We start from the raw sequence: 26,839 nt of genomic DNA, 5'->3' as shown, positions 1-26,839 counted from the left end.
CTGTGATAGACATGTTCAATTTTTTTCACTTGGATTAAGAGAGGCAACTGATTTTGAAGCTCATGTAACTCTTGAGGAGACTGCAGCCTTGCACTTTTCAAAGCCTGCCTTGCACCCATGGCTCCGAAAGATGCCTTTAAAACAGAACTGGACAGACTTGTGTTAACACCAATTGCCTATAGCATATGGGCCACTCCATTGGTAACAGTACACAAACCTAATGATACCATAAGAATTCATGATGATTGTAAAGTAACAATAAATGCACTGGCTAGAGTGGAAACTTATTCCCTACTGACCCGGATGAAAACTACCAAAACTTTGCAAAACTAGCCCATTGCATGTTATTCAGTAAAATTAACTTTTCAGATGCATATTTTCAAATTATCTTGGACACTGCAGCACTAGCTTACGTAGTGTTCAATATACCATATGACCTGTAACATTAAAATTGGAAACAGTTTGAAATCTCTTCAGCACTGCCATATTCTATAATTTTATGGCTCAATTAATACAAGGTCTTTCAAATTATGCCACATACCTTTGTGACATCCTAGTTATCAGTTCATCTCCAGAGGACCGTGTCCATAACCTTGAACTCACAACCATCCTGGACTTATTTAGTGTTCATCCTCTTAGTCAATGGACTTGAACAAATGGAGGATTATGTAGTGGCTGTTTCATACAGAAAAATGATGCCCAAACCTGTAGTTCTGTAGCAACTTAGAGGGTCACCACGATTGAAGGCCACAGCCCAACAGAGCAGCTTCATGGTCATTTATTGCTGCACCCACCCAGACATGTTGCACCTGGCACTGGTGCATGTCATCATAAAGGCCTCTTTCTCCTGGGTGGGTCCTCCCGGTGGGGGTCTGTGAGCTTGGATATTACTCAACCTGGATCCATGGGACAATCTTTGTCTGCTATGGGTCCATAATATATATATTCTGCCCTTGTCCCATGGACTTCTGCAGTGCCACTAAAATCAACTTTGCCTTCAACACTCTGTTCAACAGCCCTCTGTTTCTCCACTCCTGACAGGCCTCTAGCTTGTGCATCTTCCATTGAGCCTTGTCCTGCCTCAGCCAGTGCGACCCATGGACATCGGTCCACCAACTCCCCCTCCCCCAGTGGCAGTTCCTCGAGTCACGCATTACCCACATTTGCCTCCCCCCCCCCCCCCCCCCTGTGGTCACTGCTGGGGGGATTTAGTCATGCCACCCTTTCTCAATGTGGAAACTGAGTAGCTGGCACAACATTACTGTTGACTGCCATGGCATCATTACCTAGATGGCACTTGCTCTGAGGACAGTGCCAGACTCTTGCATATAGGCTGTCCCTGTGCTGGTCTGAGTCAGTTGTAATTTGATTAGTGAAGTGCATGTGTATCTGATATTGGTTTGGTTTTCAGTATGTGCAATTCTGTCCCTCACCTCTCCACAATATGTTGAGTCACCAAGAAAGACATATGGTTCAAGTCCCACATTAAACTGTAGGTCTCCTTTTCCCATTTGGATAATTGAGGTAGGTTAAGACACACTAGTCACCACCATGACATCCGATCGAAAAACTTGCACTCGGCCATTGAGCTACATGCAGTTATTATTATTATTATTTCTTTCTTTTCTCAGACGTTATGTCTGGTCAAAAATGGAAAGTGACGCGGACCTTGATCAGGCGTGACTTCCTTTTAACTGTACGGTATATGTTATATTGCATTTAGGAACTTTCGGGTAATTGAACATGTATCAATAATTACGGATTTCTGTAGTTGTATATATAAGTTTGGATGTAGCTGTATTGCATTGATGTACTGGTGGATATTGTGTGGTATGACTCCTGTAGTTGATAGTATAATTGGTATAATGTCAAATTTATCCTGATGCCACATGTCCTTGACTTCCTCAGCCAGTTGGATGTATTTTTCAATTTTTTCTCCTGTTATCTTCTGTATGTTTGTTGTATTGGGTATGGATATTTCAATTAGTTGTGTTAATTCCTTCTTTTTATTGGTGAGTATGATGTCAGGTTTGTTATGTGGTGTTGTTTTATCTGTTATAATGGTTCTGTTCCAGTATAATTTGTATTCATCATTCTCCAGTACATTTTGTGGTGCATACTTGTATGTGGGAACGTGTTGTTTTATAAGTTTATGTTGTAAGGCAAGCTGTTGATGTATTATTTTTGCTACATTGTCATGTCTTCTGGGGTATTCTGTATTTGCTAGTATTGTACATCCGCTTGTGATGTGATTCTATTTGTTGTTTGCAAAGTCTGCATTTATCTGTTGTGGTATTGGGATCTTTAATAATATGCTTGCTGTAATATCTGGTGTTTATTGTTTGATCCGGTATTGCAATCATGAATCCTTCTGTCTCACTGTATATATTGCCTTTTCTTAGCCATGTGTTGGATGCGTCTTGATCGATGTGTGGTTGTGTTAGATGATACGGGTGCTTGCCATGTAGTGTTTTCTTTTTCCAATTTACTTTCTTCGTATCTGTTGATGTTATGTGATCTAAAGGGTTGTAGAGGTGGTTATGAAATTGTAGTGGTGTAGCCGATGTATTTATATGAGTGATTGCTTTGTGTATTTTGCTAGTTTCTGCTCGTTCTATAAAGAATTTTCTTAAATTGTCTACCTGTCCATAATGTAGGTTTTTTATGTCGATAAATCCCCTTCCTCCTTCCTTTCTGCTTAATGTGAATCTTTCTGTTGCTGAATGTATGTGATGTAGTCTATATTTGTGGCATTGTGATCGTGTAAGTGTGTTGAGTGCTTCTAGGTCTGTGTTACTCCATTTCACTACTCCAAATGAGTAGGTCAATATTGGTATAGCATAAGTATTTATAGCTTTTGTCTTGTTTCTTGCTGTCAATTCTGTTTTCAGTATTTTTGTTAGTCTTTGTCTATATTTTTCTTTTAGTTCTTCTTTAATTTTTGTATAATCTATTCCTATTTTTTCTCTGTATCCTAGATATTTATAGGCATCTGTTTTTTCCATAGCTTCTATGCAGTCACTGTGGTTATCCAATATGTAATCTTCTTGTTTAGTGTGTTTTCCCTTGACTATGCTATTTTTCTTACATTTGTCTGTTCCAAAAGCCATATTTATATCATTGCTGAATGCTTCTGTTATCATCAGTAATTGGTTGAGTTGCTGATTTGTTGCTGCCAGTAGTTTCAGATCATCCATGTATAGCAAATGTGTGATTTTGTGTGGGTATGTTCCAGTAATATTGTATCCATAATTTGTATTATTTAGCATGTTGGATAGTGGATTCAGAGCAAGACAGAACCAGAAAGGACTTAATGAGTCTCCTTGGTATATTCCATACTTAATCTGTATTGGCTGTGATGTGATAGTATTTGAATTTGTTTGGATATTAAGTGTGGTTATCCAATTATTCATTACTATGTTTAGGAACTGTATCAATTTAGGATGTACTTTGTATATTTCCAATATTTGTAGTAACCATGAGTGGGGTACACTATCAAAAGCTTTTTGGTAATCAATGTATGCGTAGTGTAGCGACCTTTGTTTAGTTTTAGCTTGATATGTCACCTCTGCATCTATTATCAGTTGCTCTTTACATCCTCATGCTCCTTTGCAACAGCCTTTTTGTTCTTCATTTATAATTTTGTTCTGTGTTGTATGTGTCATTAATTTCTGTGTAATGACTGAAGTTAATATTTTTTATATTGTAGGCATGTTATGGGGCGATATTTAGCTGGGTTTGCTGTGTCTGCTTGATCTTTAGGTTTCAGATAAGTTATTCCTTGTGTAAGTGTATCAGGGAATGTGTATGGCTCTGCAATGTAACTGTTAAATAATTTAGTTAGATGTGAATGTGTTGAGGTGAACTTCTTTAGCCAGAAATTTGCTATTTTATCTTTTCCAGGGGCTTTCCAATTGTGAGTAGAATTAATTGCTTGGGTGACTTCATGTTGCAAAATTATCACTTCAGGCATTTGTGGTATCATCTTGTAAGTGTCTGTTTCTGCTTGTATCCACGGTGCATGCCTGTTATGTTGTACCGGGTTTGACCATATGTTGCTCCAGAAGTGTTCCATGTCTGTTATGTTTGGTGGATTGTCTATTTTAATGTGTGTGTTATCTATTGTATTGTAAAATTTCTTTTGGTTTGTGTTGAATGTTTGGTTTTGTTTCCTTCTATTTACACTTTTTTTGTATCTTCTAAGTCATTTGGCCGATGCTTGTAATTTCTGCTTCTTTTCATCTAATTGCTCTATCGCTTGTTGTTGTGAGATTTTACCTAACCTTTTACGTTTTTTTTCTGACATTTCATTTCCTATAAATTGTGTTAGCTGTCCAATGTCTTTTCTCAGTTTTTCTATTCTGATCTGTAGCCTGTGTTGCCATGCTGGTTTTGTGGGTTTCTTCTGTGTGTTGGTTGGTTCTGATCTCTGTCTAGTGTGTATATTTAGTGTAGTGAATGCTCCTATATAAACCAGTAGTTGTAACTCTTCCATAGTTGTGTTTTCATTTATTTTGTTGTGTATGATTGTGTTGATAGTTTTTATTGTTGTTTCGACTTGTGGGTTATTTGGCGGTCTATGCAAGAATGGTCTAATGTCTGTATTTGTGTCTTTGTATTCTATATATGTCAGCTGAAATTTTTCTTCTATATCTAACATGTGTGTCACTTCGTGTTCTGTTTGTGCTTGTTCTGGTGGCTGTCTTAAGATTTCGTTTTCCTCTGATTGTTTAATTGATGCGTGTTGTTCTTTGTTTGTTTGCTCTGGGATGTTTGAGTCCATTACTGTATTTTCTTCTTCTTCTGATTGCACATTATTTTGTTCCAGTATTTGTTGTACTTGTTGTTTGATGTTTATTATTATTATTTTCAATTATTCCCATTTAAGAGAGCATTTGAACTTGAATTCCTTTATGATGATTGTTTATGTTTTTTCTGAGCCCAAATCTTCTTCATGTGTACACTGTGTTGTTTCTTTCGCTCCGCTGTCCATTTGCATCCTGGTCTCTTCCGTGTTGTGGTGTCAAATTTATGTTTTTTGATGATGTTCCTGAATTCAGTTCTATGTTCTGCATCGTTTACTGTTATGTGTGCTTGTCTGAGGTCCTCTTCAACTTCTTTTATCCATTTTGTTTTTCCCCTGCCTGAGTTGATGACTTTAAGAATTTGCTTTGAAATTCTGTTTTCATTCATCCTGTTGATATGTCCATAGAACTGCATTCTTCTTTTCCTTATTGTATCTGTATTCTTGTCTGTGTATTTATATAATTCTGATGTTGGTCTCTTCTTCCAGATTCCTTGCTCTTGTATCGGGCCAAAAATTTTCCTGAGAATTTTCCTTTCTTGTTTCTCTATTTCTTTGATTTTAGTTTGCCCACCTATTTGTGTTGTTTCAGATGCATACAGTGCCTCCGGAAGTACGACAGTGTTGTAGTGCCTCAATTTTGCGTTAATGGATATGGACTTTTTGTTATAATAGTTCCACGTGAGTTTATATGCTTTCTGTAGTTTTTTATTCTTTCCTCATTGGCCTTTAGGTTGATCCCTGATGGCTGGATGATTTCTCCCAGGTACTTAAAATGTGGTACTTGTACGATTTTCCCATGGGTTGTCACAATAGGCAATTTGTCTTGTGGCACTCTTTCTATGTACTGGGTTTTCTCATATGAGATTTGCAGGCCAGTTCTTTGTGCAATTTCGTGTAACTTCTCTATGGTGTTAGTGGCTTCTTTTCTATTGCTTGTGAGGATTGCAAGGTCATCTGCAAAAGCCAAACACTTCACATTGAATCTTTTATCTTTTCTAATGCCAATTTGGATTCCTTTGACTTCTTTTTCCCATGTCCTGATGATTTTTTCAAGAATGATATTAAAGAGTAATGGTGAAAGTCTGTCACCCTGTCGCACTCCAGTTTGGATTACAAATGGTTCCGAGATATCCCCCATAAATTTAACCTTGGAGACTGTGTCAGTTAATGTTTCCTGAATGATTGCTCTTGTCTTTCTGTCAATGCTGAATTCTTCCAGCATCTTGCAGAGCACTACTCTGTCTATTGAGTCGTTTGATGTTTATTATTATTTTTATTATTATTATTATTATTATTATTATTATTATTTATGAATGTTACTGTTGTTTTCATACTGTGGTTGATCGATGATAACAAACTTCATAAGGGAGTAAATGTTGTCAGTATGCCCAATTGTTTAAAGATTTGTCTACAGGTGGTTGTATAAAGGACACCACGTATTCTCTCTATTAAAGCTTCTGTGCAACAAAAACTTTTTTCTCAGTGTCAAATTTTCCCGGACTGTGATTCCATATGAACCTGATGAATCAAAACAGAAAGACTTAGATAATGTGTTAGCATTTTCATCTCCAAAATCTGGTGTTACTTGTTATGCAACGGTTGCAGAAGATCTGAAACATATGACTGCAGTTCAGGTTCTCATCAATATAAGCACCTAAGAATTTGGTACACACTGTTTCATGTATTGACTGACCCCCATGCATTTTTCTAATTGTATGACAGATCTTGTGCAGTACAGAATTGCATTAATTAGTTTTGTCCAAGTTCAGTGACAGATCATTTGCAGAAAACTGGTTATTAATCATCAAGAAAATTTCATTAACATTTCAAGTGTTTTAGTCTTGCCGTTAGTTTTGATTACAATATTTCCGTTGTCAGCAAAGAGAACTGTTTATGCTTCTTGATTGTATGATGACAGATCATTCATATATAACAAGAATGAGACTGGAGTCAGTATTGATTCCTGTAGCATATCTTTATAGATAATTCTCTATTCCAAAGATGCAGTTTTAATGTGTACTCTCCCTGGGTTTCTTTATGTGAAACTCTGCATTCCTTCAATTAGATGGGATTCACACCAGTTACCAGCCAGATCTCTGATACCATAATATTCAAACTTCTCTTGGAGAATATCGTGAATTGCGCAATCACATTGTTTTGACACCTCACAAAAATACCTGTTGGCAATATTTTGTCATTTAAATTTTTAGTAACATGTTTTTATGTAACTACAAGTGGCTAGAAAGTGTTCTTTAATTTAAATCTATCTGACACAAAGTTAAATATAAGTCACAACTGTCATTGAGAGAATTTTTTGAAAAGTTTAGACATATTTAGAGAACACAGTAAGTTTGTAAAGACTAAAGCATGGTGTTACAGAATAATGAATTTATTGTGTTGCAGCTTTGTGCAAAATATTTCTGTTTGTTTGAGAGATATAATATTGAGAACACACATAAAATGTAAACATTATATATTTCATCGCTTGATGTATTACAAACAAATAAGTGAACCCCTATGTCATTTAGTGTCAGAAAAATTTCTATAATCGTTATTCTAGTTAGATATCATAGATATCATTTTATAATTATTTGTTTTCTGACTATTACGCAGGTTCGAATCCTGCCTCGGGCATGGGTGTGTGTGATGTCCTTAGGGTAGTTAGGTTTAAGTAGTTCTAAGTTCTAGGGGACTTATGACCTAAGATGTTGAGTCCCATAGTGCTCAGAGCCATTTGAACCATTTTTTTTGACTATTACGATAATCACTGACAGCAACATCTCAGAACCAGACATTACACTGTAGTATGCCAAGAATAAAATATTCTTAAATATTACAATAATATGTATACTAGATTACACTAGTCTCAGGCTTACTATAATACAATCAATGGTGCTATGATAGAGTTTACAGGAATTTTTGTTTTTAATAAATTATGTCTTCTTTTGCAGAAGGTAGAATTTATTAAAAACTAAATTTAATGTGAAAACTCAGAAAAATGACAACAAGAAGCACCAACCTCAGCATGATGATTTAATGCATGGGAATTAGTAACAGCTATGTCCTTCATACTTCTTGCTTATGTGGGGCTTGTTACCCAAAAAGAGTAATACTAGATGTCAGTTCTATTTCATGTAGTCTGTAGAAGACTGTGTTTGCATTTAAAAGTGTTGTGTCAGTAGATGGCTGATATATTATGCACCTGGAAGTTAAATACATTATGCACCTGGAAGTAAAAGCAACAGCAAAATAACTGATGATGGTAACAGCAAGAAAAGATAAATACATTAATATCTAATATAAATTGAAGGGTTATGAGGTCTTTTTTGGTTGTATTTGTCTGGGATGTAGCCTTGCACGGAAGTGGGAAGTGACACACAGGCAATAAGCAGCACAGAAGAGAAGAGAATAGAATCTCATGCAGTGTGTTTCTACAGAATAATGTGGTCGATTAAAAGGGTTGACTGCATGACTAATGAAGATGAACTTGATTGCATTGGAAAGTTATGTAATGTGTGGCACAAACTGACTAAAAGAAGGAATGAGTTGAAAAAACACATTCTGAAGCTCAAGAAGTTGTCCGTTTGGTAAATGAGGGAAGTGTGAGGCGTAAAAATTATTGAGGGAGTCCAAAGCTTGACTTCAGTAAGCAGTTTCAAGTTGATGAAGGTTGCAGTTGTTATTGAGAGATGAAGAGGCTTGCACAGGATAGACTATGTAGAGTATGGGATCAAACCAATCTGACTGAAGGCCACAACAACAACAACAACAACAGCAGCAGCAGCAGTAGTAGCAGCAGCAGCAGCTAGTAATGGTGTTCAGCTGCTTGCTTTAAATGTCAAAACTTAGTGTGTGTTAACTGAAGTGAAGGAATTGACAAAGTGTGAAGGGAAAAGAGTGATGTAATCCATAATGTAAAGAGTCTGTAAAATTACAGAGAGCCTGAATGTCTGGCCATTACTTACATTCAGGAGGTGAAATTGCAGTACTGCCAATAGGCACATTTTAAATTGAAAACACTAATCCTAGCTATAAGCCCATAAAAAGGATGGTAGCTAAAATTTTGTCATCTTCTGGCACTATTGGGCTCAGAAATGGAACTATCAGATTGAGTAAGTGTGTGTAAAAAATAGGACCATCAGAATAGAATTTTATGGTATTATTGCTTAAAAAAATATGTATTGAAAGTCAGGGTTTAGGAAGTAGAAACCAGTAAAGGGAATTTAGAATTGAGGACAAGAAGAACACATAAAAATAGAATGTTTTTAATCATTTATTTACCACAAGAAAACCTAATTAAGGAACATAATATACAAATTTTAAAATATTTACTGTTGCTGACTTGTTTGACCCAAAAATTTTGTTGTCTGTATATGCTTCTGATTTTGAGAGGTTGTTGGAATAAAAAATGTAAGTGTATGCAAAGTGTATAACTTGTTGATCTTCACAATCACTAAGTATTTAATTATTATATCTGTTAATTTTATTTTAAGATACTAACCATATCATGTTTATTTTCATTTTAGATGTTGCACTAATACATTTTATTGTGTTGCACACTGGTAAAAACTGTAGAGGAGGACAGAGATTGGAATAGGTCCACCAAATAATTGAGGACGTTGGTAGCAATTGTTTCTCTGAGATGAGGAGGTTGGCCCAGCAGAGGAATTTGTGATGGGTAACATCAAATCTGTCAGAATACTGATGACTCAAAACAACACTGGCCCAGAATCCGCCCTAAGGCTCACATTTTTCTCTTTTTATGTATAGGTTTCATGTCTGAGATATTTGTTCTCATAACTACCGTGATTGTGTCAAACCGTTGCTAAGGATATCACCACTTGTTGCTTCCTCCACACAGATGTGTGGAATATGTGTTGCTATAGGCTTATAATTCTTTACTGTGGTGCAGGTAACTGAAGTAGCTTGAAAGTGTCGGAGGAGGTAAAATTAGCTAAGTAAAGTTATTATTTTAAAACAAAACTGCCCATGCAAGGTGACTTCCCTCAATCTTAAGAACTGGAGAGGAAACAGTTTAATAAAAGTAATCCAGTGTATGTTTAGGAGAAGCATTTATTTTTTCCAAGTATCTGGAGTAATAAAATTGCAAATAAGTGGCTGGGCTGAAAAGAATGGAAAAATATTAATGAGAAGCCTGAAGTTTTCGCATAAAGGTGTAAGTGTTAAAAACTGGAGTCATGATAAAAGGACTGGTGAGTTATTCAAAACTCGAAACATATGCCAACAAAAAGACAGAGAAAGATCAGAATGAAAACACTGAGATTAGTTCCACAAAATTTGATGATGAACTGTACAATATAGAGCTCTTGAGTTTACTAGGAAATGTACTGTGAAGATACATTGTCTGTAGTTGCTAAAGGGTAAAGAATGAGAGGAAGATCAGTGGGTGAAAGAGAAAATCAGATAGTCAATAGATGTGAAATTATTAGAAGGGGAAAAGAGAGAGGGTTGGAGAGGGAGCAGATTTGAAAATGATTTGATCGGTGAACTGAATACTCTGATTAAAAGGAGATTTAGTGTATGGATGATATGTATATCTTGAGTAATTCAGGACAATTTTTCCCTCCGTCAATGCTTGTTACTTCCTGTTTTTCTTTTCATTTTTTTTCCTTCTCCCCCTAATGGAAATTAAATTTGCACTGTAAGAGATGGCATGTAACTATTCTGTTCTTTATTTTCTGCACTTAACTGAAATATTTCAGTTTAATCACAGTGCTTAACAATTGTTGTAGGTGTATGAATATGAGCAGTCTCAGTGCCCACAACGTGCCCTCAGATTGTCAGCAGACAGTTCAGTATACAAACAACACTCAGCAAATAAACCGTCTCGTTCTGTAGCTGAGCTCACCAGTGATAACAACATATTTCCACAGTAAGTTTGATGCTAAAAGTAACTGTCTGACTCTTTTCGTCGTATGTTCTTGTATATTTTAGACTTGAAATGTTGGTGTTGATCCAATATTTTACATTAAATATGATTCCACAGTGTGTTTTCCCACTTACGCTATATGCCAATAGTTTTCAGTCATATTTTTTCATAAGTTCAATTCCAGTCATAAAGCAAGAAATGTTGCCTATATTTTTGTTTTCGAAGGTGATTGAGTTTGGTGCTTTTTATGTCACTAAAGAGGCACATCAGATAATGGATTTAACTGATACAAATTTAGTAAGTTACACTATGTGTGTAATAGCTTTGTTAGATTCTGCAAATTGTAAGAAGTGTGTGCCTCAGCTTCGTCCTTGTTTAATATAAAGCTAATTAAGATTAATAAATAACCAGAGTTGTTGGGTGTTTGTATGCTTTTTAGAGATGATCACACTGGTAAATATACTGATCGAATAGTGCATAGAGCCAGTCATATATTAACTTCTAGGTTTTACTGACCTGAGTATGTTATGTACAGGTCACTCAGCCAGCTTTACATTTTTAATACTTAAACTATGGGCACAGTTGTAGTATGTATCAGCAAGGTGCAAGTGCCTGTTTAAAGCCTTTTGCAGATGTACAGCATCAGGCCACATTAACAGCAGCCAATCAAAAAGGTTCATTTTTGTCATGCGATGATGTCAGGACTGACAACTTGTTTCTCTTAGCCTCCCTTGTAATGGGGCTCAGAAAAAACAGATACTTCCTTAGTCCCAGCTGTGAGGTGAGCAGAAGTGTCAGTGTTTCACCTTCATATCTTCGTGAGACACTTATCATGTGAGTCCTTATGTTTCCAATTGTTTCCTATAGGAAAGTCACAAAGGAACTTAATGTGAACCTGGCTAGCAAACCTGTCTGTATACCATTCTGATATGGGGCAGGAGCCAAGCTGTGTTACCTACTGTAGAAAAGTACTTTTTGTATTCTTTTTCAAACCCTTTTGGATATCTACACTCTTCTGCCATTCCTGATATTGCCCTCTAACCCACTAGCCTTGTTAAGAACTAAGCAATAAAGCTTTTTCACAACTTGCAAGCCATTGCCCTCTTGCTTTCAACACAAGCGTGGTTTATACAAGAAAAACTCAATTTGAATGTTCAGTTTACTTTTTCCAAATTACTAATAATGCAACAACTACAAAATTTGATAAGTTAAATTGATATGAGAGTTCAAATACAATGTGAACATGTAGAGCTTGGGGCACAGACACCTTTGAATGCCCACAGGCAGGCATGGGCTGGGTAGGCTACCTACCAGAAAGCCTTACTGCATGTGTTCTACACGTGTGTGAGCCACTTGTCTATCTCTGCTGCCCGTGAGTGGGAGCTTGAGCTGGAATAGCTCGATATAGAGAGAGTAAATTGAAAATATAAACTTCTGTAACCAATCGTGTTTATTATTATTCCCACTATGCATTTCGAAGCATTGTACTTCCATCATCAGCTTGGTATATGTCAATTAATAAACCATGGACCATTGGTACATACAACTTTTTGTTAACAATCTGTGGCACTGTGTTTCAGTGGTCACAAACTGCCTTTCCTGTTGTACTTAACTGAACTAAACGAAGGGGCATATTAAGACAATATAAATGCTGCATCTTTGCTTAGTTCCATTTATAGAAAATGTACAGAGAGTGGACCAAAATATGGAAACATCACAAACATAATATATCACCATACCTAATATGATGTAGGAAAACTGTTGATATTCAAAGCAGCTTCCAGTTGTCTGTAAATGGACAAATACAGGTCTGTATGGTTTTCAAGAGAATCTTATACCATTCTTCCTGCAAGGTAGTGGCAAATTCAGATAACGATGATGAGGTAGATGGCGATCATGCACCCTTCTGCCAAAAGTAGCCCACAAATTCTGAATAACATCGAGCTCTGGTGACTGTGGTGTCCCAGGGAAATGAAACAATTCATCCTCATCCTCACATAACCAGTTCTGGACAATGCAAACTGTGTGAATGGGGGCTTTGTCATCTTGGAACGCAGCATCACTGTTGGCGAACAAACATTGTATCAAGGGACGGATCCAATCAGCCAAAATGGTCACATAATCCTTGGCAGTAATGCGACCATGCAGAGTAACCAAGGGACCCATGGAATACCATGACATGACTACCTATACCATTGGCGAATCTTTGCCATGTTTTAGTATTGGGACATAAACTTGGCCAGAAGTTGGAAACATTGTGAACCAAGACTCATCTGACCAAATGACTTTCTTCCATAGCTCTATAGTCAAGATTTTACAGCTTTGGCACCACGTTTTCCTGCTATGGGCATTTACAGCACTGATGAGTGGTTTTGGAATTCGAGCTAGTGCTGCAGCTCCCTGCTTATGGAACTAACTTCATGTTGTTTTGGTGCTGACAGTGTTTGTGAGTGTAGCATTCAGTTCTGCAGTGACTTTTGCAGCTGTCATCCTCATATTTTTCAACACAATCCCTTCGATGACTATCCATCATGATCACTCAACACAAAGTTCCATCCACATTTTGACTTAGCAGGTGATGTTTTTCTGCTTTCCCTGTATGTGCTATAAACCTTCAATACAGTGCCTCTTGAAACTGAGCACTTCAACTACATTGATTACTGAAGCACCCACCAAACAAACATTAACAATTACTCATGTTCTAATCCACTTAGCTCCAATATAATGCACTCACAACTACACAGAATGCTGTTCTGACATCCACTGAAAGTTACAATGTAGTAAGGACATTGCACATGTGCTGTTTGTGGTCAAATACAGCAGCGTAACCTGCAGGCTTGGCAAGCACCTGCATTTATGTTCAAACACACATTTGTCATGGTTTTCCATGTTTTTGTTCAACCACTGTATGTGATGTAAATAGAGTTGGAAATGCAGCTTGTGGCACAAAGTGACAGTGCCACAGTTTGGCCACAAAGATTTGTACATACAAACTGCCCATAACGTATGAACTGACATAAATCAACCTGATGATGGAGGTGTAGTTCTTAAAAATGCACAGTTAAAAGAACAATAAATGTGCCTGATTAAAATAATTTGTCTTTTCAATTGATATTCACGTCTCAGTCAAGATTAACCTAAAATGTTCATGTCTAGAGAATACTCTTTACTTACATATATATGATTTATCTCTGTTGTCATGTGATTAGTGTCGCTGGCTACTGATGTGGAAGTTCCAGATTTGATTCCTGGTGACTATTTCAGAATTTTCTGGTCTGAAATGAACTTGCATGGGGTCCAGCCAGTCTCATGAGGCCAAATGAGAAGGTTGAATTGCCATGTAATGTTCTAAAGTGACATCAAATCAGAATCATCTCTTCAATAGAGATAGTTACAGGACAGTATAAAAAAAGTGATCCTTGAAACTGTGTAATACAGGGTGGTCTACAGGAAACACATTTTTAGATTGGCTAATATGAGGTGTGATCGAAAAGTAATTGGAAGTTTTTTTTTTAGCAATTGTTTATTCATGAACCTCAACTTTGCCCCCATAGGTATAATACACATGTGCCAGCACTTTTTCCAATGTTGCAAACACTTCTGGAACTCACTTTTTACTGTTCAACTCCTTCAGCGATTCAGTTTTTATCTCATCTGTGGTTCCAAAATGACATCATTTCATAGTTCTCTTCAGCCTCAGAAATAGAAAGAAGTCACAAATGGCTCAGGCAACATATTTGCCAAAAGTCACTGCCAAGTGCTGAGGTGCGAGTGGGAGCATTATCATGATGCAGTTTCCACAAGTGGTTTTGACACAATTTTGGTGGTTTTCTGTGGATTGCTTCATGCGAACAGCATATAACTTCCAAATGGTTTTCCTTTTGACTGCACGATGATTAGGCAGGAACTCATGATGCTCTGTCCCATTGTAATGGAAGAAAACAGTGAGGAGAGCTTTCGCATGTGGTCGAACTTGCTGGACTCTTTTCAGTCTTGGTTCTTCAGGTAGTTTCTTTTGGGATGATTGGACCTTGGTTTCAACATTATACCCATGTTTCATGACCTGGTACAACCTTATTTAGAAGTTCTGGATCACTGTCGACTTCATTCAGCAATTCCTGAGTGATGCCTATGCGACGTCATTTTCAGGTGAAATTCAACAATTGCAGAACTTTGCTGCTACATATTTCATGCCCAAAACATCAAAAAAATTGCTTGGTATGAGCCAAAGGATATGCCAACATCATCAGCAACCTCTCTGATGGTGACTTGGCAATTTTCCATAGCCATTTTCTTTACTTCTTCGACATTGTCATCAGGAATGAAGTGCTAGGGTATCCACGGCGATCATTGTATTCAACACATTCTTGACACTCTTTAAACATTTATACCACTCATAAAATTCTTCTCTTACTGATAGTAGCCAAAAGCCACAGTTAACATTTCGAATACAGTGCTGTGATTTATTCCATTTTCAGGCGAAATTTAATGCAAATAGTTTGATCCATTCTTTTCAAAAGTAAAATTTAGCTGAGTACTCGGCAACATGTATAACCTTCTCAACTGTCAACAATAAACTAAATATTCAAAACAGCTGAAAATGCAAACATACAGGATGAGCACAAAAACTTGCCCTGATTATAACAATTTATTAGAGAATAGCCATTTGACATAATAATTTGCATTTGATACCATTTCATAGGTTAGTGTTACTAGGTGTTTTTAAGACCACTTATGTTAGTAAACTTCAATGTGTGCTCCGTTGGTAGCTTGGAGAATGTCGAGGCGGTATTCCAGTTCCCGCCAGGTGTTTCATAACATGTGTTCTGTCACAGTACCCACAGCAGCTTGTATCCTAACATCCAGTTTGTCGATGTCAGCAACTGGTGTGATGAAGACTCTGTCCTTGATATAGCCCCAGAAAAAAAAAGACAAGGAGCATAATGTCCAGAGAACGGGGTGCCCAAGGTGTTGGACTGTTCCTTCCAATCCACTGACCCGGAAATGTTTCATCCAGAAAATCACGCACTATCAAAGCCCAGTGGGGGGGGGGGGGGGGGGGGTTTACTCCATCTTGCTGGAAAATTATGCATGGTTGATAATCTTCTCACTGTGGGGCAGTGAACTGTTGCAAAACGTCTAAGTAAATGTTAGTGGTAATGGATTTATCCGCGAAGAAAAATGGCCCAAAAACCTTGTTATGCATGAGGCCGCACCAAACATTCACTTTTTCACTGTCTCGCTGTAACTGTACAGTAGCATGTGGAGACTCTGAACTCCATATATGGGCATTATGCCTATTTACCATTCCAGTGACATGAAAGGTGGGTTCATCGGTGAAGCATATGCAATTTAAGTAATCATTAGTGCCATCAATCCTGTTGAGAATCTCAGTTGCAAATTCAGCACGTGCCAGCAAATTAGTTGGTTGCAAGGCCTGCACAATTTGCACTTTGTAAGCTTGCAACCTAAGCCTTTCATGAAGAATCTTCACCACACTTGCTCGTGGTATTTGAAGTTCACGTGATGCTTGACGAGTTGATTTAGACAGACTATGATGAAATAATTTCCGAACACGATCAACAGTTGCATCACTCACAAGAGGCCAGCTACTTCAAGGATGATCTTCAACGCTGCCTGTTTCGTTAAACTTTGCATACCATCATGTTATTGATTTAACGTCAGGAGGGCTGCATCCATAAGAAGCCCGAAATTTATGCTGAACACTGATGGGTGATTTTGTTTCGTGAAACCAAAGCACACATTGTGCTTTCTCCTGCTTCGATGCCATTTTTCCAGCAGCTAACATGACCTAACAGACTGTGTCTGTGTTGTGGAGCACTAGCACCATATATTGGTCACAACAACTAGTAACACTAACCTATGTAATGGCATCAAATGTAACTTATTATGTCAAACGGTTATGCTGTTATAAATTTTTGCCTGAGTTATGAGTAACTTGTGGTAGAGAGTAGAAAATTATGTTCATGAGAATAGCTGCCATATTTTTGTAACTGACTAGGTAAGTCAAATAGAATGTTAACTTATATTTTTGTATAAATATTTTTGTTTAAATCAACATATTACTGTTCAATTTAAAACCATGTGTTTCCTGTAGGTCATTGTGTATAATCACAACAATTGTCATACACCCTTGCATGCCAATAAATCAGTAATGAGTGTGCCTGATCAGCAGTGCATAATTTTGAGTCATTTGTGACAGATTTTAGGTGTATTTTTCTTTCCACCCTCATTGTGGTTTGCAGCTTCTAAGAGGCTAAAACCCTCTGTTTAACATGGGTCACAAGACCATTCCAAAAATGATATGTGGCTTACAGGTTCTGCAGATATCCAGGCCACTCTGATTGCATGGTTTTGTAACTACAGTAATCAGTTTCTCATTAACCCTGATAGTTCTGAGGGAGTAGCTCTTATCATCTGTGTAAACAGCATGGACACTTGCTTGAAAAAGTCCTTCCAGTGTCTTGGTATAGCACCATTTCCGTGGAACTGATTCTACTGTGAAGATAACCACAGTGTTGTTATTGTGTAGATCATGATACCCTTCCAGACTATACATTCATGTCCACTAGGATTGTTATGTTCCAGTTCATAATGGTAAGGCAATATGTTCCATTTATCTTCACTGCAGTTCATATCCAGTCACTTTTTATGCAGCATCTAGAATTTATCTGGGAATATTATCGAGGCTTACTGCCGTTTGTCCCAGTCATGATAGGCTATACACTATAGCACTCAGACAAGAGAATTGGCGAAAGTCACTAAATGGATCCTGAGAGTTTCTGAGCATACAGTCAACCACCATAAATTTGTCTGAAATGGCTCTGGAGTTAATGCGGGTGCCTGTAGCACTAACTTTTTGATCAGCCGAAAGACAACTAACTGTTCTCCCATGATCATAATCTCATAAGATGCCTTGTTGACTTCTTCCGACAGCTTAAGTCATAGTGAAAAATATAATTCAAGAACTGATGACCTATCTTATGGCCTGTTGTAGAATACTGGCTATTACAAGGGCTACCCAGAAAGTAGATTACATTTTTGCCTACAGCAACAGTGGGTGGGGCCATATTGTTGTCTGAGCATTTGTCCATTCATTTGGCATCCAACCATGCCAACATGATGAGGTTTGTGTTGTTTCCTGTTATTTTGCAGTAACAGTTTTAAATGTATGCCACAATTCAAAATTCCATAGGTTGTGAAGTGCAGTCAGTAATAAGCTTTTGGTTGGCAGAAAATAATAATTCAGTTGAAATTTATTGCCAACTGTGTGAAGTGTGTGGAAACAGCATAATCACTGAAGGTGGACTGTGCCAATGGTGGATTAGGTTTAAAAGTGCCTGAATTAATGTTCAGAATGAAGAGTGACGTGGATGACAAAGCATTGTGACTGATGAACTAGTTGCAAAATTCAATGAGGAAATTCAATAAAACTGCTGATTCACAGTGATGGAGCTCTCTTATAGTTTTCCACAAAGTTCTTTGCATCAAATCATTACACAGAACATAAGATATCACATATTTTGGGCAAGAAGGGTACCAAAAATCCTGACAGCAAACCATAAGAATCAGCATATGGCTGCATCATTGATATTTCTGGATTCTTACAAAGGAAGATGGTGACTCATTATTTGATCATATCGTAACTGGAGATGACATTTGTGACAAACATGTGAACAGCGAGACCAAATCGCAGTTTGGGACAGAAAAAGATCGCTTCTTGTCAATTTTCTTGAGCATAACATGACAATAAACTCTACAAGGTATTGTCAGACTTGAGAAGAGCATTTCAGAATAAGCTTAGAGGGAAGTCGAGCTCAAAAAGTTTTGTTCTTGCATGACAGCACTCAACCACACACGGCAAATTGCACTCAAGAATTAATGCTTCCAAGTGGGTCCGTGTATAGTAGTGACCTTGCACCCAGTAACACCCATCTGTTTCCAGTAATGAAGACTGGCTCGCAGCGCTGCGCTTCGTTGATGATGTGGAACTATGGGAGAATGTGACTAACTGGTTGAAGTATGCCGGTGTGATAAGTGCCTAATTTTGGGTGGAGACTATGTTGAAAAGTAATATTTAAGTGTCACTTTCAAATGAATAAAACATCATTTTTTCTCTACACTTTTTTTAATGCCAAAATGGAATATACTTTCTGGATACCCCTCATGTTTTTGAGCAGAGCTGGTTAACTGCCTATAAGTTTAGCTATTGGAAAGGATTCTCCACAGAGAACATCATACAAGACCTCACAAATGAAATGCTTGAAGAACTTAACAGGAAAAACCTTATGCTATTTGTATATTTGGCAACCTTTATTGTGTGGATTACATTATTTTGCTTGGAAAACTAAAACATAATGGCATTTGCCTAGGCCTTTTGCATAGATGTGGTCTTACCATAGCCTAGAGTCACATTGACAGATATTGTGGTAGGAATTAAACTAAGCCCAGAATGGGGGAACATAACATATGGGGTCCCACAAAGATCAGTACTGGATCCAGTCTTGTTCTTAACCTGCATAAAGAACCTTCCAGTGGCTCTATAGGGGGTTAAAAACTATAAATATGCTGATGACACCAGCATACTAATTAAGGATTTAAACTCAACCTTACCAAGCAAAACTCAGATGGTAGCGGAAAAGGACTTCATCTGGTTCATACCAAACAGTTTAGTTTGTAATCTCACAAAAACTCAAATTATATGATTTTTTACTTAAACAACAACAACTGCCAGCATTAATTAGAAAGAGAATTAAAGGTCATGCACTAAATGAAACTCTGCAAAATTCCTGGGAGTTAAAATAGAAGCAGCACATTTGGGGAGAAAAGAAATTTGTGACACAACCTAACTATAATAAGCGATCAGTTGATAGGACAAATCCTGAGACATCAAGGGATCACTGCTAATAATTTAGTACTGAGGGAAGTGAGAAAGAGAGAGAGAGAGAGAGAGGAGTGTATGTGTGTGTGTGTGTGTGTGCATGCGCACATACACAGAGGGAGGAGGGGGGGGGGGGGGAGGGAGACTTAAATTGAAGAGGGAGACCAAGAGAGTATACAATAAGCAGATTCAAAAGGATGTAGATTGTGGTGGTTATTCGGAGATGAAGAGGCTTGCACAGCTTATAGTAGCATAGAGAGCTGCATCAAACCAGTCTTCGGACTGAAGACCATAACTACAACAATAAGCTCAAATCAACGTATTTTGTCCATAGAAGCATCTATTATTGTTTTAACCTAAAGACAAGAGTGCAAGCTTATTTTACACATTTTCCCTCCCTGTTTTATGAGCTTCTGGGGTAGTGCACTTATTAAGGATCTTGGAATTCTTACTCTTACTTTCCAGTACATTTATTTCTCAATGGTTTTGTTATGGATGATAAAAAACAGTTTTAGCTGAACTGTAATGTGCTTAATCACAATACGGGGCACAGAAATAATTCCCATTTAGCCTTCGCATCTTCAGTTAGTGTTTGGAGTGGAGCTAAGTATCTGGCGCAAACATTTGTTACTTGCACTGCTGATCATGCTATGTGTTGTGAAGCCACAGGCAGTATTTATTCATTGAGTAAATACCTTATGACACACTCATCATTGTTGTAGCTTGTCTTTGCAGTTCTTGGAACTGAAACTTCTTTTCTTAGCAATGCTTGAGTTGTATTTTTGCTGCTACTTCGAAGATGAATGGCAAGTTATAAACTATAGATCCATTTAAAAAAAAAAAAAAAAAGAAAAAAAAGAAAAAATGTTCGGTTTATGTAAGTGATATGGTTTCCCAGTGGGTATCCAACCCTGCTCCAAACTAGAGCTGCTGTTACTGTTGAAGTGCTTGCTTTTGCACATCATTTCTAACTGCCTGTTCCAGTCATGTCTGATAAATTGCATGTGACAGTTAATGATAAACAATACTCAAATGGAATCTACATTTACTTGTTCTTCCATTGAACCATTGTTCATTGTTGTTCAGTGATTACTATTTTCTTTCCCGTGAAAATTTGTGTGCCTCACTTTAATGATTCTAGGTACATTTAAATAGTAAATACTGTGGAACTGCTGCTGATTTCAACAGATAAAGGTTAAAAAATGCCATCAGTCTATTGAAGCTGTCTTATCTGCACATAATATTTCATTTGTCACTCATGGCCAATTTTGAACACTCAAGTGTCATGTACCTACACTCATACATTGCTAAGAGCAGATAATACATGCAATTGTAAATTTAAAAAGCCTCTGCAATTATAATGACCTGGTGGTCAAAACTGGCCAATAATGATTATTAAATCATTTTATTCAAATAAGATAGGCACAGCAGGACCACGACATCTTTTAACCGGTATGTGATAGCTTTGAATGAAAGTAAAAACAAAATTTCAACAGAACTAATGTTTTTGTCTGCCGAAGTGAAACATTCCAGCTGAGGTTAACTTGTGGAAGACTTTGTCAAACCCAGAATTAGAAACTGACAATACTCCATGGGAGTCAAATGTGTGATGCATCTGTCATGATAGTTGAACAATTTTGCCAGACTGGAATTGGGACCTGGATCTCCTTGTTGTTGTGAGTAATTTCCTTAACCAGTTGGTAACAAGTATTGGTATTTCATGCTTCACATATGTCAGATAATGATGTATCAAAGGAAAATTCTGTCAATAACACTAATGAATATGAGACAGAACAGGTGACCAGTAATTAGCTTCATGAGGCAAAATGTTCAGTACGCCTGATGGACGTACGTAAAAGGAAAAATGATGACATTATTCTAGCTTTTGCAACTATTAGTTCCTTCCTCAGGGAGGAGGGAGGGATAAGTTGTGGAAGGTTAAAAAGGAAAGGCAGGTCACTCAGACCCCAGGATAAGAGGGATCCACTTCTCACTCTATCCTTATCACCCCTGGAATGTAGCTGCCACAGTGCTTATCAGTGTACCTTATACTCTCTCTCTTATGCCTCCCCCTTCACCTTTTTCTATCCTCATCCTCACTCAACAGTGGTTTTTTTACACCATAAATGAATGGCAAACAACTGAACAAACAGACTGTTCAGTGTTCACTTGATTTTGCCACTCATGCATCAGCAACTGACACTGAGAAACACTGCATTTATCTGACAGACATGGATTTCTATACTCAGTTTGTTTTATGAGGCGCTCTTATCACATTTCTGTGCTGTTTGGTATCTATTGAAACAACTTATGCAAGTAGCACATAGTGTATTACCAGGATATTTAAATACTATAGTCTTCTGTTTATTTGTAATGCTGTTTTTTTTTTTTTTTTTGTTTTTGGGAACAATATGAAGAAAGACAGCCACTCAGTATGTCAAACTGTTTATAGGCACGTAAAGTGCAGGCAAATTGAACATTGCGTCTCAGCTTTTAAACTTGCATCTTTTTCAGTCAAGTTCCATGAGACTCACACACACACACACACACACACACAGAGAGAGAGAGAGAGAGAGGGGGGGGGGGGGGGGGGAATATGGTCAAAGTTCTGGAACAGCTGAATATCCATATGCTACTTTTTCTATTACCAGGAAGATATTTTAATCAGATTGGCAATTATTTAAAAAAATAAATTGATGGTGCAGGAAAACAATTGATTTTTTCCTCATATTGTGAATCATTAAGTGTTCACTGATGATAATACAAGATTTTTTTACTTAACTTACTAATTTATTTGTCTACACCATTGATGTGATTAACAAGCCGCATCATATTTTTATTTTTAGACTTCATTGGTGGTTTACGTGGCTCCTTAAGTCCGGAACTAGTTATATGGTGGAACGTGCTATTGATGTTCTTCCAGTAAAGGATCCAACACCTGCCTGGGAACAGCAGCATGGTAAGTACAAAAAACTAAATAATAACTGGTACTCTGTAATTAAAGCAATTTGTTTTTAAGATAAATTTGTTGAGCTATTTTGTAAGGGAGGAAACACATGATATTTGACTGAATGTGCCCTCCCTCATATGGAAATTGCATGTATCAGAGGTCAAACATAAAAGCCATCGAGAGAGGGCTCATAAAAAAAGTTGTTGCTTTTAGTGCCAAACATTTACGTGTATGAACTATCATATTTCAACAGTGAATTAATGCATTTAATGCTAAACATTGTTTTCCCAGCAGTAACAAACACTAATTAAGTCATAATTTATGAAACAAAAAGCTACTTCTGAAGTTGGATAACTACAGGTTCCATAAATCATTTGAGTGATTTTTTTTATGAAAATGGTGCGGAACAAGCTAGTTAGCAGAATATGTGTACCTGATAACTTACAGTGGGTGGCTACATGCTGGCCATTTACATGTTACTAAAAGTAAGTGACCCACATTTCAAATTAATGAACATATTATTTTTTAACCCTACTCTGCAGCTGTACTTAAAACAAAAATTCGCCTATGGCATAGAAAAATCTCTCCAGACGAAATGAATTTAGGTTTGATTTAAAACTTACTTTGCTGCCTGTCAGTCATTTTATGTTATTGTCAAAATGATCAAAAAATTTTGCTAATTTATGTTGAATTTCTTTTGAACCAAAGACAGCATTACTAATGAGTAATAAAGGTCATTTGCTCTGTTAGTATTGTAGTATAGTAGATATGGACATTGCTACTCTTGTCAAATTGTGGTGGACTGTTTATGGCAAATTCGTTTAGGAAATGTAAAAATAGTATGAGAAGGAAAGTTCCTACTCACCATATAGCGGACATGCTGAGTCACAGATAGGCACAACAAAAAGGCTCTCTCAATTAAAGATTTTGGCCATTAAAGCCTTTGTCAACAATAGACACACACACACACACACACACACACACACACACACACACACACACACACACACACACACAAACGCGCGCGCACGAGCAAATGCAACTCGCACACACGACTGCAGTCTCAGGTGACTGAAACCACACTGCTAGCAGCAGCACCAGTGTATCATGGGAGTGGCGGCTGGGTGCTGGTAAGGAGGAGGCTGGAGTGGGGAGGGGGAGCAATAGAATAGTGGGAGTGGCAGACAGTGAAGCCCTCCAGGTTAGACAGAAGGCAGGGGAGAGGTGGGGAGGGGGGGGGGGGGAAGTAGCGGAAAAGGAGAGAAATAAAAATACTGGATGTGGTGGTGGAATGACGGCTGTGTAGTGCTGCAGTGGGAACAGGGAAGAGGCTGGATGGGTGAAGACAGTGACTAACGAAGGTTGAGGCCAGGAGGGTTATGGAAACATAGGATGTATTGCAGGGAAAGTTCCCACCTATGCAATTGAGACAATCTGATGTTGGTGGGAAGGATCTATATGGCACAGGCTGTAAAGCAGTCATTGAAATGAAGAATATCATGTTGGCAGCGTGTTCAGCAACAGGGTGGTCCACTTGTTTCTTGGCAACAATTTGTCGGTGGCCATTCATGCAGACAGACAGCTTGTTGGTTGTCATGCCTACATAGAATGCAGCACAGTAGTTGCAAATTAGCTTGTAGACCACATGACTGGTTTCACAGGTATCCCTGCCTTTGATGAGATAGGTGATGACTGGACTGGAGTATGTGATGGTCGGAAGATGTATGGGGGCAGGTCTTGCATCTAGGTCTATTACAGGGGTATGAGCCATGGGGCAAGGGATTGGGAGCAGGGGTTGTGGATGGATGGATGAGAATATTGTGTAGTTTCGGTGGTCAGTGGAACACTACTGTGGGAGGGGTGGGAAGAATAGTGGGCAGGACATTTCTCATTTCAGGGCATGAAGAGAGGTAATGAAAATCCTGGTGGAGAATGTAATTCAGTTACTCCAGTCCTGGGTAGTACTGAGTTAAGAGGGGAAACCTCCTCTGCGGCCAGATGGTGGGACTTTGGGAGGTGATGGGAGACTGGAAATATAAGGCAGGAGATTTGTTTATGTACAAGGTTGGGAGGACAATTATTGTCAGTGAAGCCTTCAGTGAGAGTATCGATCTATTTCAAGAGGGACTACTTGTCACTGCAGATGCGATGACCACAGGTGGCAAGGCTGTATGGAAGGGACTTCTTGGTATGGAACGGGTGGCAGATGTCGAAATGGAGGTATTGCTGGTCATTAGTAGGTTTGATATGGATGGAGGTACTGATGTAGCCATGTGTGAGGTAAAGGTCAACATTTAGGAAGGTGGCTTGTTGGGTTGAGTAGGACCAGGTGAAGCAAATGGGGGAGAAGTTGTTGAGGTTCTGGAGGAATGTGAATAAGGTGTCGTCACCTTCAATCCAGATAGCAAAGATGTCATCAATGAATCTGAACCAGGTGAGGGGTTTAGGATTCTCGTAGCAACCACTGTGCTGCATTCTATGTAGGCATGACAACCAACAGGCTGTCTGTCTGCATGAATGGGCACCAACGAACTGTGGCCAAAAAACAAGTGGACCACCCTGTTACTGAACACGCTGCCAAACATGATATCCCTCATTCCAATGACTGCTTCACAGCCTGTGCCAAATGGATGCTTCCCATCAACACCAGCTTTTCTGAATTGTGCAGTTAGGAAATTTCCCTGCAATACATCCTATGTTCCCGTAACCCTCCTGGCCTCAACCTTCGTTAGTCACTGTCCTCACCCATCCAGCCCCTTCCCTGTTTCCATTCTACCACTACACTGCTGTTATTCCACCAACACACCCAGTATTTTTATTTCACTTCTTTTCAACTATCCCCCTCCCCTTCCCACCCCTCCCTTGCCCTCCGACTGACCTGCAGCACTTCACTGTCTGCCACCCCCACCATACTATCCCTCCCCCTCCCCACTCCAGCCTCCTCCTCGCCCGCACCCAGCCGCCACTCTCATGATGCACTGGTGCTGCTGCTAGCAGTGTGTTTTCAGTCGCTGGAGACTGCAGTCGTGTGTGTGAGTTGCATTGCCCTTGTGTGTGTGTGTGTGTGTGTGTGTGTGTGTGTGTGTGTGTGTGTGTGTTGTTGGCAAAGGCCTTAATGACCGAAAGCTTTAATTGAGAGAGTCTTTTTGTTGTCCCTATCTACGACTCAGCATCTCCGCTATATGGTGAGTAGCAACTTTCCTCCTCATAATATTGTTACATTCCATCCTGGATTTTTCCACTGTTTGATTTTCGTTTAGAAAATGTATGTATGTTTTGTGAAGGTGCAATTAAAATGCCTTCTCTTTGAAGAGGTGCCTACAAGATGACTGCAGGCAGAAACCACAGATTAGTCTTGCTGCTTGCTTTTGGGCAATCTATTTTTTTTCTTTCTAAGTGATGTGTTACCCAGAAAAATTATTCCATAAGATATTATTGAGTGGAAATTTGAAAAATAAGTTAGGAGGTTTATTCATTTGTTTCCAAGACTAGCAATTATACACAGAGCTAAAGTAGCGGAACTTAATTCTTTGAGCAATTCAGTAATATATTTCTTCCAGTCAAGTTTTTATCAATGTGTACATCCAAAAGTTTGCACATACTTCTCTGTTTATCGACTCCTTTTCATGTGCTACATCATTTACTAGTATGACGTATTGTTTGTCCAGAACTGAATGTAATACGCTTTCTCAAAATTGGGGGAGAAGTCATTTTCTTGTTGCTTCTCTCTAATTTATTATAACACTAGTGTGCAAACAGTACCAATTTTGCTTGATGAATGTTAAGTGGGACTCCTTTCCTTCTGTCCTTCCTCCATTCATTCATTGCGTTTTGTAGATCCCCTCAAGAAGGAGAACCATCAGAATTATAGAACAAGTCAAAGTACACATTATAACATAGATTATGAAAAAAGCCTGGAAATGACTGGATGCAACATTCATAATTTCCACCAGAAGTATGATCTATTTCTCATTTCTTGCCATGAAAGAAGAAAGTAGAATAAAACTTGCACCATCTTAAAATGCTCCATGACACATTCACCAAGAATGTGTCTTTCCTATTCTGTAATATTCAAGCTAGATGTAAAAGAGAGAGAGAGAGAGAGAGAGAGAGAGAGAGAGAGCGATCGCAGTCTGTATCTAAAAGCAATGTCTGATTTGAAAGAGAGAGGGCCCTGTACTGTGTCCTTCCCGGGTGTACTCTTGTAATTTAAACTTCTTAAAATGTCATTTTAATGCTTTTCTAAGACGTTCAAAAGTGTGAATACAACACACCAAGTAGGTATAGTTT

The 26,839-nt window shown here is 38.2% G+C and overlaps 1 protein-coding gene across 5 annotated transcripts in view; it reads left to right on the top strand.

The window, feature by feature from the left end:
* The window catches only part of LOC126251859 (folliculin), a 180,727-nt gene that overhangs the window by 107,261 nt on the left and 46,627 nt on the right, over positions 1-26,839 (top strand). For all 5 annotated transcript variants that reach the window (XM_049952539.1, XM_049952540.1, XM_049952542.1 and 2 more), the window contains 2 exons: positions 10,561-10,700; positions 22,446-22,558. In XM_049952539.1, coding sequence (XP_049808496.1) covers positions 10,561-10,700; positions 22,446-22,558 — 253 coding nt within the window. The remainder of the gene's footprint in view (positions 1-10,560; positions 10,701-22,445; positions 22,559-26,839) is intronic.

This window comes from Schistocerca nitens, chromosome 4 (assembly GCF_023898315.1).
Source record: "Schistocerca nitens isolate TAMUIC-IGC-003100 chromosome 4, iqSchNite1.1, whole genome shotgun sequence".
Taxonomy (NCBI): domain Eukaryota; kingdom Metazoa; phylum Arthropoda; class Insecta; order Orthoptera; family Acrididae; genus Schistocerca; species Schistocerca nitens.
Note: the sequence above shows the minus strand (reverse complement) of the source record. Positions and strands in the feature narration are given on the sequence as shown.